Source organism: Pollicipes pollicipes, unplaced genomic scaffold (assembly GCF_011947565.3).
Source record: "Pollicipes pollicipes isolate AB1234 unplaced genomic scaffold, Ppol_2.1 Scaffold_2555;HRSCAF=2994_pilon_pilon_pilon, whole genome shotgun sequence".
NCBI classification, from domain to species: Eukaryota; Metazoa; Arthropoda; class Thecostraca; order Pollicipedomorpha; family Pollicipedidae; genus Pollicipes; species Pollicipes pollicipes.
In genome coordinates, this window is record NW_023596136.1 from 45,844,583 (window position 1) to 45,857,670 (window position 13,088).

The window sequence follows — 13,088 nt, forward strand, 5'->3', positions numbered from 1 at the left end:
GATCTCCCCTCCCCTGCCACCGCCCGGGCATCTGGGACTCTGACCCCCTGCGGTTGCGACACGGACGCGCTGTTTCGTCAGTATCGAATACGGCCAGCGCTATCTGCCACAGCGCGTGTCGTGCTGCTCGAGGGCATCTCGCAAAGTATATGGGTTTTTGCGACGGTGGCCTTCTGGTCCACAATTTGCCCGGTTAGAGGCACGAATGCGAGTCTCGATCGCCAGAGTACGTTTTTGCGGTCGTCTGAGACCTCTCGGTCACGGTGCCCGCGCGTGGCTTGTGGCTGGACGGCGCGTTTTTCGGTCGAGGGTAGAGCAGTCTGGATGCGAAGTGCTCGCGTCTCAGCAGTACCTGAAACCCGCAAAACTGAAAACCGACGCGTGGATATAAATTTAGTTTAGCCATGATCAGACGACAGTTGACTGTCAGACCTCACTGGCCGGACTACAGTTGACTATTAGATCATAGATCTCAGTACAGTTGACTATCAGAACTCATTGACTGGGCGGTAGCGATATTTCTCTGAGAGCGCCAACATGGCAGGTGCCTTGCAATAGAAAATCGTTGTTATTTTATTGGATTACCCCTGCGGGTTGGCCATGTGCCAAAGCTTCATAGCCTTCGGCATTACCACCGGCAGAGAAGACATAGCACTCAAATAAAGCCGCCATCGGTGCATATCAGCGCATGTGTGGAATCCTGTTGCGCTTGGCTGCGAGAATTTAGACGGGTGGCTAGGCTCACGGATACGCTCTTTGTGATCTTAATCGCACTGTTTGATGCTGTCCCTCACATCCCACGCGCGCGTGCGTGCCTGCGCGCAGCATCGCCTCCAGCTCTGACGGATCTATCCAACATCGGCTTCGCGTGCGAGTGGCGCACGGTTCGGCACGTGCGTGGGGTGGAGTGCGCCGCGCATTGCGTCACATATCTTCCGCGTTTGTAATATCGGGGACAGCCCGTGCTCGGCTCCATCTTTGACGTTGACTCTGTCTGGCATTGCCGTGGGAATTAGCTGGGTCTCGATGCTTAACTCGTGGGCTGGCACCAAGCCCGTGCGTTTTGTCTCAAAATATTGGGGAAGTGGAGACCGAAGAGTCGCCAGAGAGGTCAGACGTGATATGATGAACCCTTGTGACCCGGTATCACGTGATCTTGTGACCTCTGCCCCGGCCTGACTTGACTCGACCCGACCCCACGCGTGTACTACAGCTTCAGGAGACGGTTGGGGAGAGGAGGCCGAGCTGACGTCGATCGATGCCGGTATACCGACCCCACGCGGACTTTCGTGACCCGACCCGACCCGACCCGTGCGCCGCTGCCGCAGGACGTGGACGGGGAGAAGACCGAGCTGACGCCCGCCGACGCCGAGGTGCTGACCACGGTGGCCAAGCTGCTCGGTCTGGAGGTGGACGACGTGCGGCTGGTGCTGCTCTTCCGCCAGATCAACGTGCGCGGCAACATTACCGAGATCCCGCTGAAGCCGCAGGAGGTCAGCTGCTGCCGCCGCCCGCCGCCGGCTGGCCGGCCTCGTCTGGGGGCGGAAACGCCGGCCCTCCCGCGCTGTTTGTGCGGCGTGTCTCGCTAGTCGGCCGCCTTGAAACACGATAGAAGCTGGCTCCGGCGCGCACCAGCTGTTTCAGGCACCTCGGCAGTCACGTGGCACGCATCGAACGTGGCGCCTGTTTTTCCCGCGCGAATGCCCTCCGGCGCACTTTTGGCCACGTAATCTTTGTAATAGATCGTGCGGCCTCGCTGGGAAACGGATTAGCGACGGCGCGGCCGTCGAGCCAGCGAAATAAGGACGGCGCAACCATTCCTCATGCGGCCTCAAAACAACCACATTCGTCTGGAAGGGCGTCTGACGGCCCAAGTTTATGCGACGAGCTCGGTGCACGTGCGGATGAACGCGACCGTTTTTACTGCCTCGGGCGAAATGATGAAAACAGCTTAGCAAAACACAGGCCTGGTGTGTGACCGGCGGGGAGCGATGACGCTTGTGCTGTCGCACAGGCAGCGGCCGTTCAGCTATTCTCTCAAAGTCGATAAGATACTAGGTGCATTCTGGTTTAGACGGGGCGTGCGGCGCTTCCTTACGGCGTTGTGGCCCAATCCCGACAATGTATGGCCCTCAGGCGGGACGCCTACCAAATCGCAGCGCTGTTTTCAGCCTGTCTGCTTGTGTGACTGGCATCGGCCTGAGGCAGTCATCTCCAGAGCGAGCGGGCCTGGCATTTCGTCAACAGCAACGCATTCATCTAGCGCGCTTGACTATTCCGTGCCGGACGCGGGCGTCCCTCACATCCATGTGTCCGGGACACCCGGACGCCATCCGTCACCGCCACCCTCGCCACCGTCAGGCTGATGAGAACCGTCACGCCATGGCCAAGGCGCTCTACTCGCGCGCGTTCGCCTGGCTGGTGAACCAGATCAACACCTGCACCAACCCGGGCAAGGACAGTGGCGCCTTCTTGGGCGTGCTGGACATCTTCGGCTTCGAGAACTTCGGCAAGAACTCGTTCGAGCAGCTCTGTATTAACTACACCAACGAGAAGCTGCACACGTTCTTCAACCACTACGTGTTCGCGCTGGAGCAGGAGGCGGTGGGTGACGTTGCTTTGTTTCGTCAGAACGTAGGCATTGCTGCTTGGGTGGATGTCTTACTCCCGGCATCGTGGCGTTTCATGCTTTGGAAGCCACAGGGCGGAATGTTTGTAATTTGGTGGTTTGTTTACATGGGGTGTTTGCGTTGGGAGGAAACGGCCGACCAATTTGGCGATGATATATGATACGGCATGTTGGAATGGTTTCGCAGCAGACCATACAAATATCCTTGTTCAGCAGCAACATTAGACGTTCATCTGTAAAAATATAAAACTGTTTTGGATTTTACATGTGTGAACGGAACGTATTTTGAAGGTGCGGGCGTAATTTCCGTCTCCGAAATAGTGAATGGAAACGAAGGGATATTGGATGTCCTCTTTGTCTCATGAGGGCTGACAAACCCTATCAATCATTTCGTCGTCTGCTCCCTTATCACATTTTAATTGTCGGCTGCCGTAAAGCCAACCCCGCGCGTTTTGTCATGCGTGTGGGTTGGTGTGTTTGCCAGGGGTTTGTTTGTATTTCTGCTCAGTCTGATTGGTGAGACATGCTGTTTTTTTTGCGCTTTGTAGCGCCAGACGAACGGACCCCCAAACTCAGCCAGCTGACCATGCGGGGCGGATTATCAACCGTTGACGGGGCTAAAACATTGTTTTGAAGCGTGAATGGAACTAGTTTTGACTGCGACGAATTGTGCGCCGTACCTTTTACTAAAATAAGAATGTTTTTTCATAAAGAGACTCGATGCATCTGGATATGAATATCGTGTGTCACAAACATCCTGTGAAGTAGCGAACGCGTGAGATAAATGTTTTAATAACTGCAAAAATGTCCACAAACTAACTGGATTGCAAATTAAACGCGAAAAGCCCGGGAGATCTTTGTGCATGTCTTGTCCACCACCATTGACAATTTGGGTATGGATTTTGTCGTGTGATTTGTCACGGGTAGTGATGCATTTCATGACGTCATTTGATGGTCATTTAGTGATTCTCTTGCCACCGCATTTTATGTTCTATTCACCTGCGTCAGCTACTTTAGATTATCATGCTGGTGTATTGGTCCCCAGGACTTAATGTGACATAACCCCTATTAAAACCCCTTGGATTTTAATTGTTAAGTTCACGCATGCATGGGTTCGAATAGGGCCAGATCGCTTGGGCTTTGGGGTCTGAAAGTGCTGGGGCGGCCGCCATGGCGGTCGGCTTTGTCAGAATTGCTCTCTTCCCGCTGATCCATGTCTTCACTTTCAGTATCGACAAGAGGAGATAAAGTTTTCTCACATCAAGTTCTCCGACAACTCCGAATGCCTGGAGTTGATAGAGAAGCCCCCTCGCTGCATTCTCAAGCTTCTCTCGGAAGAATGCCGAATGCCAAAGGTTGGTTGATTGGAAACGTGCTGTGCATTTGTGATTGCTGTGCCTCTCATTGCCTCTCGATGCAGTCGTGAGTGTTTTGACGTTTGCCTGTGGACTGCTGACAACAACTTTCGAAGAAGCACCGATGTTGGGTGCGCCATTACCTTGCATTCATTCTCTCTAGGAGTTTTGAAACGTTTGCACAAGAGGCTTATTGTACGATGTTTGTTTTCTGGGAAACTGGATATTAATATTTATGAGTCGCTGCCATAAACTATTGTGTGCTCATAGGTGCTTTTCTAATTCAGGTAAGCTATTCGCGAGCAAAAAAGAACTGGCTGATACCGCTTGAAAGGCGAATTCTCATGCATTATTTTACGGCACAGTTGAAAGCTGTTGATGAGGAGCATTACTAGATGCGAGAGAGACCACCGCCTCGCTAAAGTATCGCAATTTGTTCGCGGCGGGGGCCTTTGGGAGCATAAACAAGTCGGACTGTTGATGCATTTCTCGCAATATTTGTTTCTGAACACGGCTACTACTCAACGTTTTCACAATCCACAAACATTTCTGATTTGCCAATGCCTGCCTGTGACATCCACGTCGTCACTCGTCGGCACTCGGTGGCAGCTGGCACGCTCGTGCGCTGGGCTTCACCCTGCACCCTCCCGCTGTATGTGACGCTGCAGGCCAACTGCACTCTGCTGCTGTCCTGACTTCTGCTGTCCGCGTGCTGTCTGCCCGCCCCGCCTGCTCCACGCATGTGTCCTATCTCTTTCCACACATCGGCTCCACTCGTGTTCCCCGGCTGTCTCACGACACGACTGTGTCCCATCCGTGTCCAGCCTCTGCCTGCACATCTGTCGTGCGCCTCCGAATATCGCTCCTGTCACACGCCTGCTCCTCCTCCCGTCGCACCAGGGCCTCTTCTGTGTCGTATTTACCCCCAGCCCAGCCGCTGCCTCCGCCTTGTGCCGTCTGCACTCCCAGCCCAGCCGCTGCCTCCGCCTTGTGCCGTCTTCGCTCCCAAACCAGCCGCTGCCTCCGCCTTGTGCCGTCTGCGCTCCCAGCCCCAATGCCGACCTCTCCTCTGAGCCGCCTTTACCGCCAGCCTCGTCTCAGCGGTGGCCTGGCTGCTGAGCCGAGCTCGGCTCGAGCCGGCCGTTCGCGGGCGAGCTCTGTCTGAACTGAGCCGGCCGGCGTGGGCGGATCGACCGGCCAGCCGATGTGCAGCCCCTCCCCTCCCCCCCCCCCCCCCCCCACCATCCCACCAGCACACCTCATACCCGCACCGCGGAGCTCCGCCGCCGGACGGACGGCGGTGGGGAGGGAGCCAGTGGTTTGATCGGGCAGGATTTAAAACCAGCTGACGCTCGGGCGCTGAACGGTGTCTGGAAGATCGGGCCAAGGTCAAAGCAGGGAGATGTCTGTGAGGCGATCTCGACCAGTTTTTTGCTGTGCCCGCCGGTAAATAAAGCGCGTACATAGTGCCAAATGGAGCGGTCATCAGCGGGTGAGACTGGTCATGTTGCGGTGCGATTGGCTTAAGTATGTAAGGCGGTGGCTTTTCTCATTAAATGTAAAGCCTTATTGGAAATGAGACTGCTTTGCCACCGCTGCCACTTGCTCATAACAATCGTGCCTGGTCGAAAAGTGGTAAGACCACCTGCATGCGCCGCCGCCGTATCAGATGTTGCTTTTCTCCAACTTACTTTACACTTGGCCTTACTTGGCTCTGGCCACATCACTGTACCTTCCGCTTGCCCACATTCGCTTAGCATTACTGACCTACCCCAACTATTTTGCATGTTTATTTCATCGTATTGTACATGCCGCTTCCTTTTGTGGATAGTCTCGGCAGTTTATTAGCAGCATTTATGTAGAGGAAATGCCGCGGGTTTGTGACTCAGCCTCCAGCCGGGTGCTATTGTAGGTTCTTTGTGCGGCGGCGAGTACGGCCGGGCTCTCGTGGTCACTAATTCGTGGGAGATGGATGGATTAAGACGGTCTGGGTTGTTAGAGGCGGCTTCTCATCGGTCGCCCGCCTGACTGGCAACTTCTAGCAACTTCCCGCGCTTCCTGACGCGGTTAAGACGCAGGGGGTGTACCCAGGCTCGGGGGCGACGGGTGCAGCAGATCGGCCAGGGGCGAGGGTGTCAGGGGCTGCAGACAACGGTGTCAAGAGGTACCTCGGATTGCAAGTCAGGCGGGCGACCGGTGAAAGGCCGCCTCCGTGCTGACGCCTGGCCCACCGTGGTGACGCCTGCCCAGACCGTGCTGACGCCCGATCCAACCGTGCTGACGCCTGACCCGACCGTGCTGAGGCCTGGCCCGACCGTACTGACGCCTGGCCCGACCGTACTGACGCCTGACCCGACCGTACTGACGCCTGACCCGACCGTACTGACGCCCGGCCCGACCGTGATGACGCCTGACCCGACCGTGCTGACGCCTGACGTGACCGTGCTGACGCCTGACCTGACCGTGCTGGTGCCTGACCTGACCGTGCTGACGCCTGACCCGACCGTGCTGACGCCTGACCCGACCGTGCTGACGCCTGACCCGACCGTACTGACGCCTGAACCGGCTGTGGTGATGCCTGACCTGACCGTGCTGGCCCCTGACCCGACCGTGCTGACACCACCGCTGCGCGGCAGGGCTCGGACGAGACGTACCTCTCCAAGCTGCACCAGGAGTTCGAGGCGCATCCGTACTACATCAAGGGCGAGGACAGGAGAAATTGGGAGTCGGAGTTCGGCGTGTGTCACTATGCTGGCCGCGTCACCTACAACATCACCGGCTTCGTCGACAAGAACCGCGACTCGCAGCAGGACCTCTTCTTCGACTTCATGAGCCGCTCCAAGAACAAGTTTGTGGAAGAGTTGGCGCAGTTCCAGGTGCGGAGAAGGCGGACAGGCACGCGCTGTCGGGTGCCAGTATCTCTCTTCGCTGTTGCCATGGCGACAGTGCGTCCAAGTAGGACGCCAACTTTTGCCGATGCGCTTGCCTAAAGCACCTTAAACCGGCACAGTCTTAACTCCAGCTGCCCGTGAGCGCGTCATATGCCGTGTTCGCGGGGCGCGTGTAACGCCGGCAGTTGGCGCACCCGGCGCTGTCTCGGTGCTCCTGCCGCCTCCCTCACCGCGGCCGAGCGGCGGAGCGTCTCGTCAGCGCCGGCCGCCGGCACCTAACGCTGGTCCCGCACCTCCGCCAGGACCTGCTGAGCTGCATGTCGCGCACGGGCACCATGAGCAGCACCGTGTCGCGCGGCACCTCCAAGGGCAAGCCGACTGTCAGCGACGCTTTCAGGCAGCAGCTGCAGGCGTTGGTCGACCTCCTGCAGAGCAGCAACCCCTGGTGCGCGGCCAGGGTCGGGACTGAGACCCCGGGATGCTGATCAGGGGCGCGGCTGCCCGGACAGGACAGACACTGGCCGTAGGCGTTCTGTCCGTAGTATACTGACTGGAAAACCGCTGCTTCGTAGTTTCCTCTGCCCTTGTTGCATCGCAGCGAGTATTCGTCGATGTCGACGTCGTGTTGACATCAAAACTTTAATGTTTAAAGGCTAGAATATTAAATTTAAGTCTTCAAAGCTTGATAGAGGTATTTCACTGACAATGCTTGCGCTTCTCGTTTCATCTTCTTGTGCTATTGAACCTCATGTGTGAACTTCTGCCGTTGTTTTGTAATCAACACATGAGGTAACCGCGCAAATGGCTTTGTGTTAACACAAGGATCATTGATGTCCTAAATCCGAGCCCTGCCTGGAAAGCTGTGTATCCACGTCAGAGACAGGCGCCGCTAGACTGTTTTTGGGTCAGAGCCATTACCCAGCCGGCACGTTGGCTTCAGGTACGTGAGGTGTATCAAGCCGAACGGCAAGAAGCAGTCTCACTGCTACGACGACCCTCTGGTGCTGGACCAGCTCAAGTACCTGGGCATGCTCGATATCATCAAGATTCGCAAGCAGGGCTTCCCCATCCACCTGCCGCTGCTGGAGTTCTGCCAGCGGTACCAGTGTCTGACGGGGCGTCGGTGGAAGCAGCAGACGGCGGCGGAGGGCTGCAGGTCAGTCTGGAGTTGCGCCAGGGATGCCAGTGTTTGACATGACCCCGATTGGGGCAGCAGGTAGCGGCAGTGGACCGCAGGTTTGTACTGAGTAACGCCGCACTACAAATTCGTGACGGGAGGGCCGCAGTTTATCAAGGTACCAGTGGCGCCACACTGCAGCTTCGACTCGTTTACAGATAGCTATCCACGAGTTTTACCCAATGTACTTAAAAAACCTGGTGACAGAGCTGTTCAAAGAAACTTTCAGGAGACACCAGCTTGCGCAAACAGAAAGTTTCCATCGCAAAACATCACTAGCGCATCCGGTACGCTGTAGGCGGTCTACAGCCTGCCCGTGTTCAGCGGTGACCAGCACAATGCTCGGCTGTAGCGCCGCGGTCCCACAACTAGCGAGGTTCGCGGAAGCCAGAGCCGGTGTCCCGTGTCGATGCTCACGCACCGCGACCCCGCCCCGCCTGCTGACCACTGCGCTCGGCGGGCGGCAGGTTCATCATGAAGCAGCACGACCTGCCGGAGCGGGAGTGGCAGATGGGCAAGACCAAGATGTTCCTGCGCCACTGTGTGCACGAGCCGCTGGAGGACAAGCGCACGGCGCTGGTGCACCGGTCGGCTGTGCGCGCGCAGAAGATCTACCGCGGCTACGTCCGGCGGAAAGGTGCGTCTGATGCCCTGCGGAGCAAGGAGCTGGTGCGGCGTTTCCCAGCCGGGTGGCGCGTAGAGGGTTGCATGGTGTTTTGGTTGGGTTGGCATGACTGTAGTTCATCAATCGCAGGCATTGATTGTATGCTGCGTTTGCTCATTTTTGTGATGTCGGGAGGCAGAAATGCGCACTGTTAAGCTGGAATGGCGACAGTCTAGCCTCAGATTTTGGAATTGGTCAGAATTTTGCGACTTTGGAGGTATTTGTCAGGATCAAGCCGACACGAAAGCCTCTGCGGGAGCCTCTGTGAGAGACACGTAATGTAGTGCTATGCTACCTACCATATAACCTATGGGATTGATGTCAGTAATCATTATTCAAAATATAGCGTCCATGCGTAATAATAACATGAGTCTCAGAAAAGCTCGTCCTCAAACGTATTTCTACATGGTACCACAAACGGCAGTGGCGTGTGCTGACGTGCTGGTCTGCGCTCATGCGCTGATGGCGTGCGTGCTCTACCGACGAGACGTCTCGGCACCGCCCCCACCGGCGGTGGTGCTGCTGTACGGACTGTCCAGGGAGCCCCCCCCCCCCCCTCCCCCCCCCCTGACGGTGCCCGGCCGCCGCAGCGTACCGGGAGAAGCTGGAGGCGGTGCGCTGCCTACAGCGTCACTACCGCGCCAAGCGGCAGCGGCTGCTGTTCTTGCGGCAGCGGCGCGCCGTGGTGGTGCTGCAGAGCCACCTGCGAGGCATGTTCGCCAGAGAGGTGAGCGGGCCACCCGGGCGGCGCTGACAGCTCAGCGGCGCGCGGGGACGGGGCACGGCAGCGGCGGCTGGCTGCCGGCGGGGAAGCTAGCCGCGGCAGTCGGGTCTGGTCTGTCGGGCAGACTTCGGCGCGCGGAGGTTGTCGCCAGCACATGCACCCAGTAAAAGCTTCAGCCGAATGGCCAACGTGGCGACAGTGCGGTTCATGTCGCCCTCAGCCCGGTCAAATGTGTTTGTGGTAAATAAGTGGAAGCACTGCTGCCGCCAAAATGGTGGTAGTCCTAGTGCTAGCGCTTCTGGAATTGTGCCGATAAGGTATTCACGCTACGTAGACGCAAATTGTATCACTTCAGTTTTGATGCTCCTTGTCCGCGGACCTTCTGCCACAAGCTGGCAGCTCGGCGCCACAGCCTGCTCCCGTTGCCATGGCGACCCGGGCTGGGTTGCAGGTGGCCGCCGCGCTGCGTGAGATGAGAGCCATAGAGGAGGAGCGCCAGCGGCGGGAAAAGCTGGAGGAGGAGAAACGAAAAGAGGAGGAGCGACGCCTGGAGATGGAAGAGGAGGCGCGCAAACGGCTGGAAGACGAGGAAAAGTATGACAGGCTTCGCGGAACTTGACTGCTGCTTTGCTTGCAAACGTTGCCATACGGCCGGCCGAAAATATTTCAGGAGCGCGATTGGGGGCCGTTGCCCGGTTTGAGTCCGCCCAGTGTTTTACTGGTGCGCTACGTTCGTGACGCGGAGCGTCGGGAAACCCCACCGCCGCCCGGCTAAGACCGCTTGCTTGCGCCTCGCGCTGGCTTAAAAGGTTGTATCGCTGACACGGCCGAGGCCCACTGGCGGGCTTCTCTCATTGAGAGCGCACGGTAACCGTGTGTCCTCGATCTGCTTCTAGGCCGCCGCCGCCCGAGGCCCAGCAGAATGGAAAGTAAGTGCACCTGGAGCAGGAGAATCGCAGCAGAGGCTTCCAGCTTCTGGCCATACGGACCGAGTGTTACTGCAATGGTGACGGGGACGGCGATGTCCATGTTGAAATGACGATCTAGCCTGCCACTGTGTTTGATGGCCTCTGCATGACAAAACGTGATAATTTTATTTTTATATAGTATCTGTCTCAGATACGATGTAATATCCAACAATATATATATATATATATATATATATATATATATATATATATATATATATATATATATATATATATATATATATATATATATACATATATATGCATATATATATATATATATATATATATATATATATATAACTACAAGATACTCTGAGTGTTGCGCAACCTGTAGATAGTCATGGTAAAAATGTATGACTTCTTTGTATGCTGTATAGGGTTCCGTTGACGACTTGGCAGTCTTTGTGCAAATGATGTCGCATCGTAGTTTTGTCATGATTCATATTCCGTGATGCAAAAGATACCGAATAACTATGATTTCTGGACAAAGCCCAAGCCTATCCTAATAAGGTGGCTTATCGCGCTTACTGCAGCGAAGTGCAGCGAAGCGGCGCGTTTGCTGGTTTCCTGATGATTCATTATCCTTGGTGTTAATATGAAAAATGACCGTGTTCCTCCAACGAAGCTCCCAACCTTACCACAACAAGCTGGCGGCACCATTAAGCGCAATGGACTAACACGACCAAGGCATGCCCATCTCGAGGTGGTTTGCTTTTTTTTAGCGGCGCGCCAGAGTTGAGCTCTGAGCGTAGGCTGATCAGCCATGAACTCGATGATACTTGTCGCCCACCTTGAGGACAGCTGTGAATACGTTGTTGGACGTGATTGGTCTTTTCCGCCGCCGCGTCTGCTCCCCGTCTGCTCACTGTCGAAGCGCCCCCCTCTGACGGGCGGGAAGGGTGGACCGCTGAACCGACGGCCATTCGCGCCGCGCAATGCAACATCTCGCTGCTCGTCGCAGGCTGATCCAGGAGGAGATCGACGAGATGACCGAGATCGCCGACCACCTGAACATGAAGCTGTCGGCGGCGGAGGCACAGCCAGGCCGCGCCAAGTCCTCGGTCTCCGTCGACCTGGACAACCTGTTCTCCTTCCTCAGCGACATGAACTCGGGACAGAGCAGCGTTGTCAACGAGATCCGCGAGAACCTGGAGGAGCTGGAGCAAACCGTGCTGGTGGAGGTCAGTAGACGGTCCGGTGGAGGTGGTAGAATAGGCCGGTGGAGGCGGTAGAACGGGTCGGTTGAGGTAGCAGGATGGGAAACAAGTCATTGAAGTTGTAGTTAAATTGGTCAAAGACAATCGAACTTCTTGGGGGAAGTCGGCGGAGTTAATGCGGGGCTGGCGTAGATCAGTCGAATCATCAGTGAGTTCGGTATAATCGGGTTGGCGAAGGTCGATGAAATGGGAACTGAGATGCGCGTGTTATCAGAAAAGCCTGACTGAAATGATCTGGCCAAGGCAAGCAGAGCAATGTGCCATAAAGTTCATAATAACGGAGTGGTCAGAGCCCAGTATTCTCGTGTTGCTGCATGTTGCTGCGTGTTGCGTGGTGCGTCTGTCGAGCGACGATTTGGCCTGTATTGTTTAGTAGGACGCAGCGTTTGAGACGAGCAGAGGGAGGCGAAGAGCTGGGGGTAGCCGTTAAAGGGAAAATATGGTGATCGGCACGACCCGAGCCTAGTTTCAGCTGGCCTCAGCAAGGCCACACATAACACAGTGTTTGATCGTTCCCGGGGCGTCTTCCGAGCGGCCGGTGGTGTTCGGCTCGTGCCATCCCTCAGAGCCCAGCTGTCACCCGGCCGCGGCGTCCGCCGGCCGTTAACCGCCGCCGCCCGCCGCCAGATGGACGAGCTCTCCGACCGGCGCGCCGCCGAGCCGCGCCGCTCGGCCGCCTCCACGCCCACGCTGCCGCACCCGTCGCTGCTCCCGGACGACGCGTCGGAGCCCCCGGCGCGCGCCGCCGAGCCGGCCGAGCCGTGCGCGCTGCCGCCGCCGCCGCCGGCGGCGCCCGGCAGCGCCGCCGAGCTGGGCGACGTCATCCTGCCGCCGCCCGGGGAGGAGCTGTACGGCAACCGGCCGGGCGGCGTGCCACGCCCGCCGCCGGTCGAGCGTATCCCCAAGGAGCCCATCTACGAGAGCATCCTGGTCAACAACAAGAAGGCGCCGAGCGACCCGGAGCCGGCGCCGCCGGCCATCCCGTCGGTGCCACCGCCGGGGCCGCCGCCCGGTCTGCCGGCGCACGCCGGTCTGGAGAAGGTGCAGCGCGCCGCGCGCCACCGGCTGCGCAGCGGCTCGCCGGGCGGCCGCGCCCGCATCGCTAGCCAGGCGCAGAGTCCCAGCCGCAGTCGCAACGGCAGTAGGAACGGCAGCCGCCGCGCGTCGGTAAGTGGGGCTGTAGCGAGTGGCGGCGATGTTTCATTTTGTTTCGTTTCATGCTGAAACTGCAGGATTTCCGCCCGGATAAGCGTAATGGTAATTAATTTAGTGCCGATGGGCGCCGTCGTAAAATATCAAGGTGATTCTCATTTGCGTCTTTCTGACCATTGTGTCGGGGATCACATGTGCATGTCTTTGCCTGCTTTACCCCACACCTGCCGTCGGTCTACCGCCCGCACGGCTGTCCTCCTGGGCTTAGTGACGGTAACCCCGCTGACCTGTCCTCCTGGGCCCAGGGA

General features: G+C 57.2%; 1 protein-coding gene across 1 annotated transcript in view; it reads left to right on the forward strand.

Annotated features, from left to right (window-relative positions):
- LOC119101836 (myosin-I heavy chain-like) overlaps window positions 1–13,088 on the forward strand; it is a 78,612-nt gene that overhangs the window by 43,742 nt on the left and 21,782 nt on the right. Inside the window, 13 exon segments of the mRNA XM_037225263.1 lie at window positions 1,329–1,493; window positions 2,362–2,604; window positions 3,859–3,984; window positions 6,621–6,860; window positions 7,178–7,320; window positions 7,816–8,031; window positions 8,520–8,689; window positions 9,307–9,443; window positions 9,892–10,034; window positions 10,337–10,369; window positions 11,373–11,592; window positions 12,256–12,363; window positions 12,475–12,795. Coding sequence (XP_037081158.1) covers window positions 1,329–1,493; window positions 2,362–2,604; window positions 3,859–3,984; window positions 6,621–6,860; window positions 7,178–7,320; window positions 7,816–8,031; window positions 8,520–8,689; window positions 9,307–9,443; window positions 9,892–10,034; window positions 10,337–10,369; window positions 11,373–11,592; window positions 12,256–12,363; window positions 12,475–12,795 — 2,265 coding nt within the window.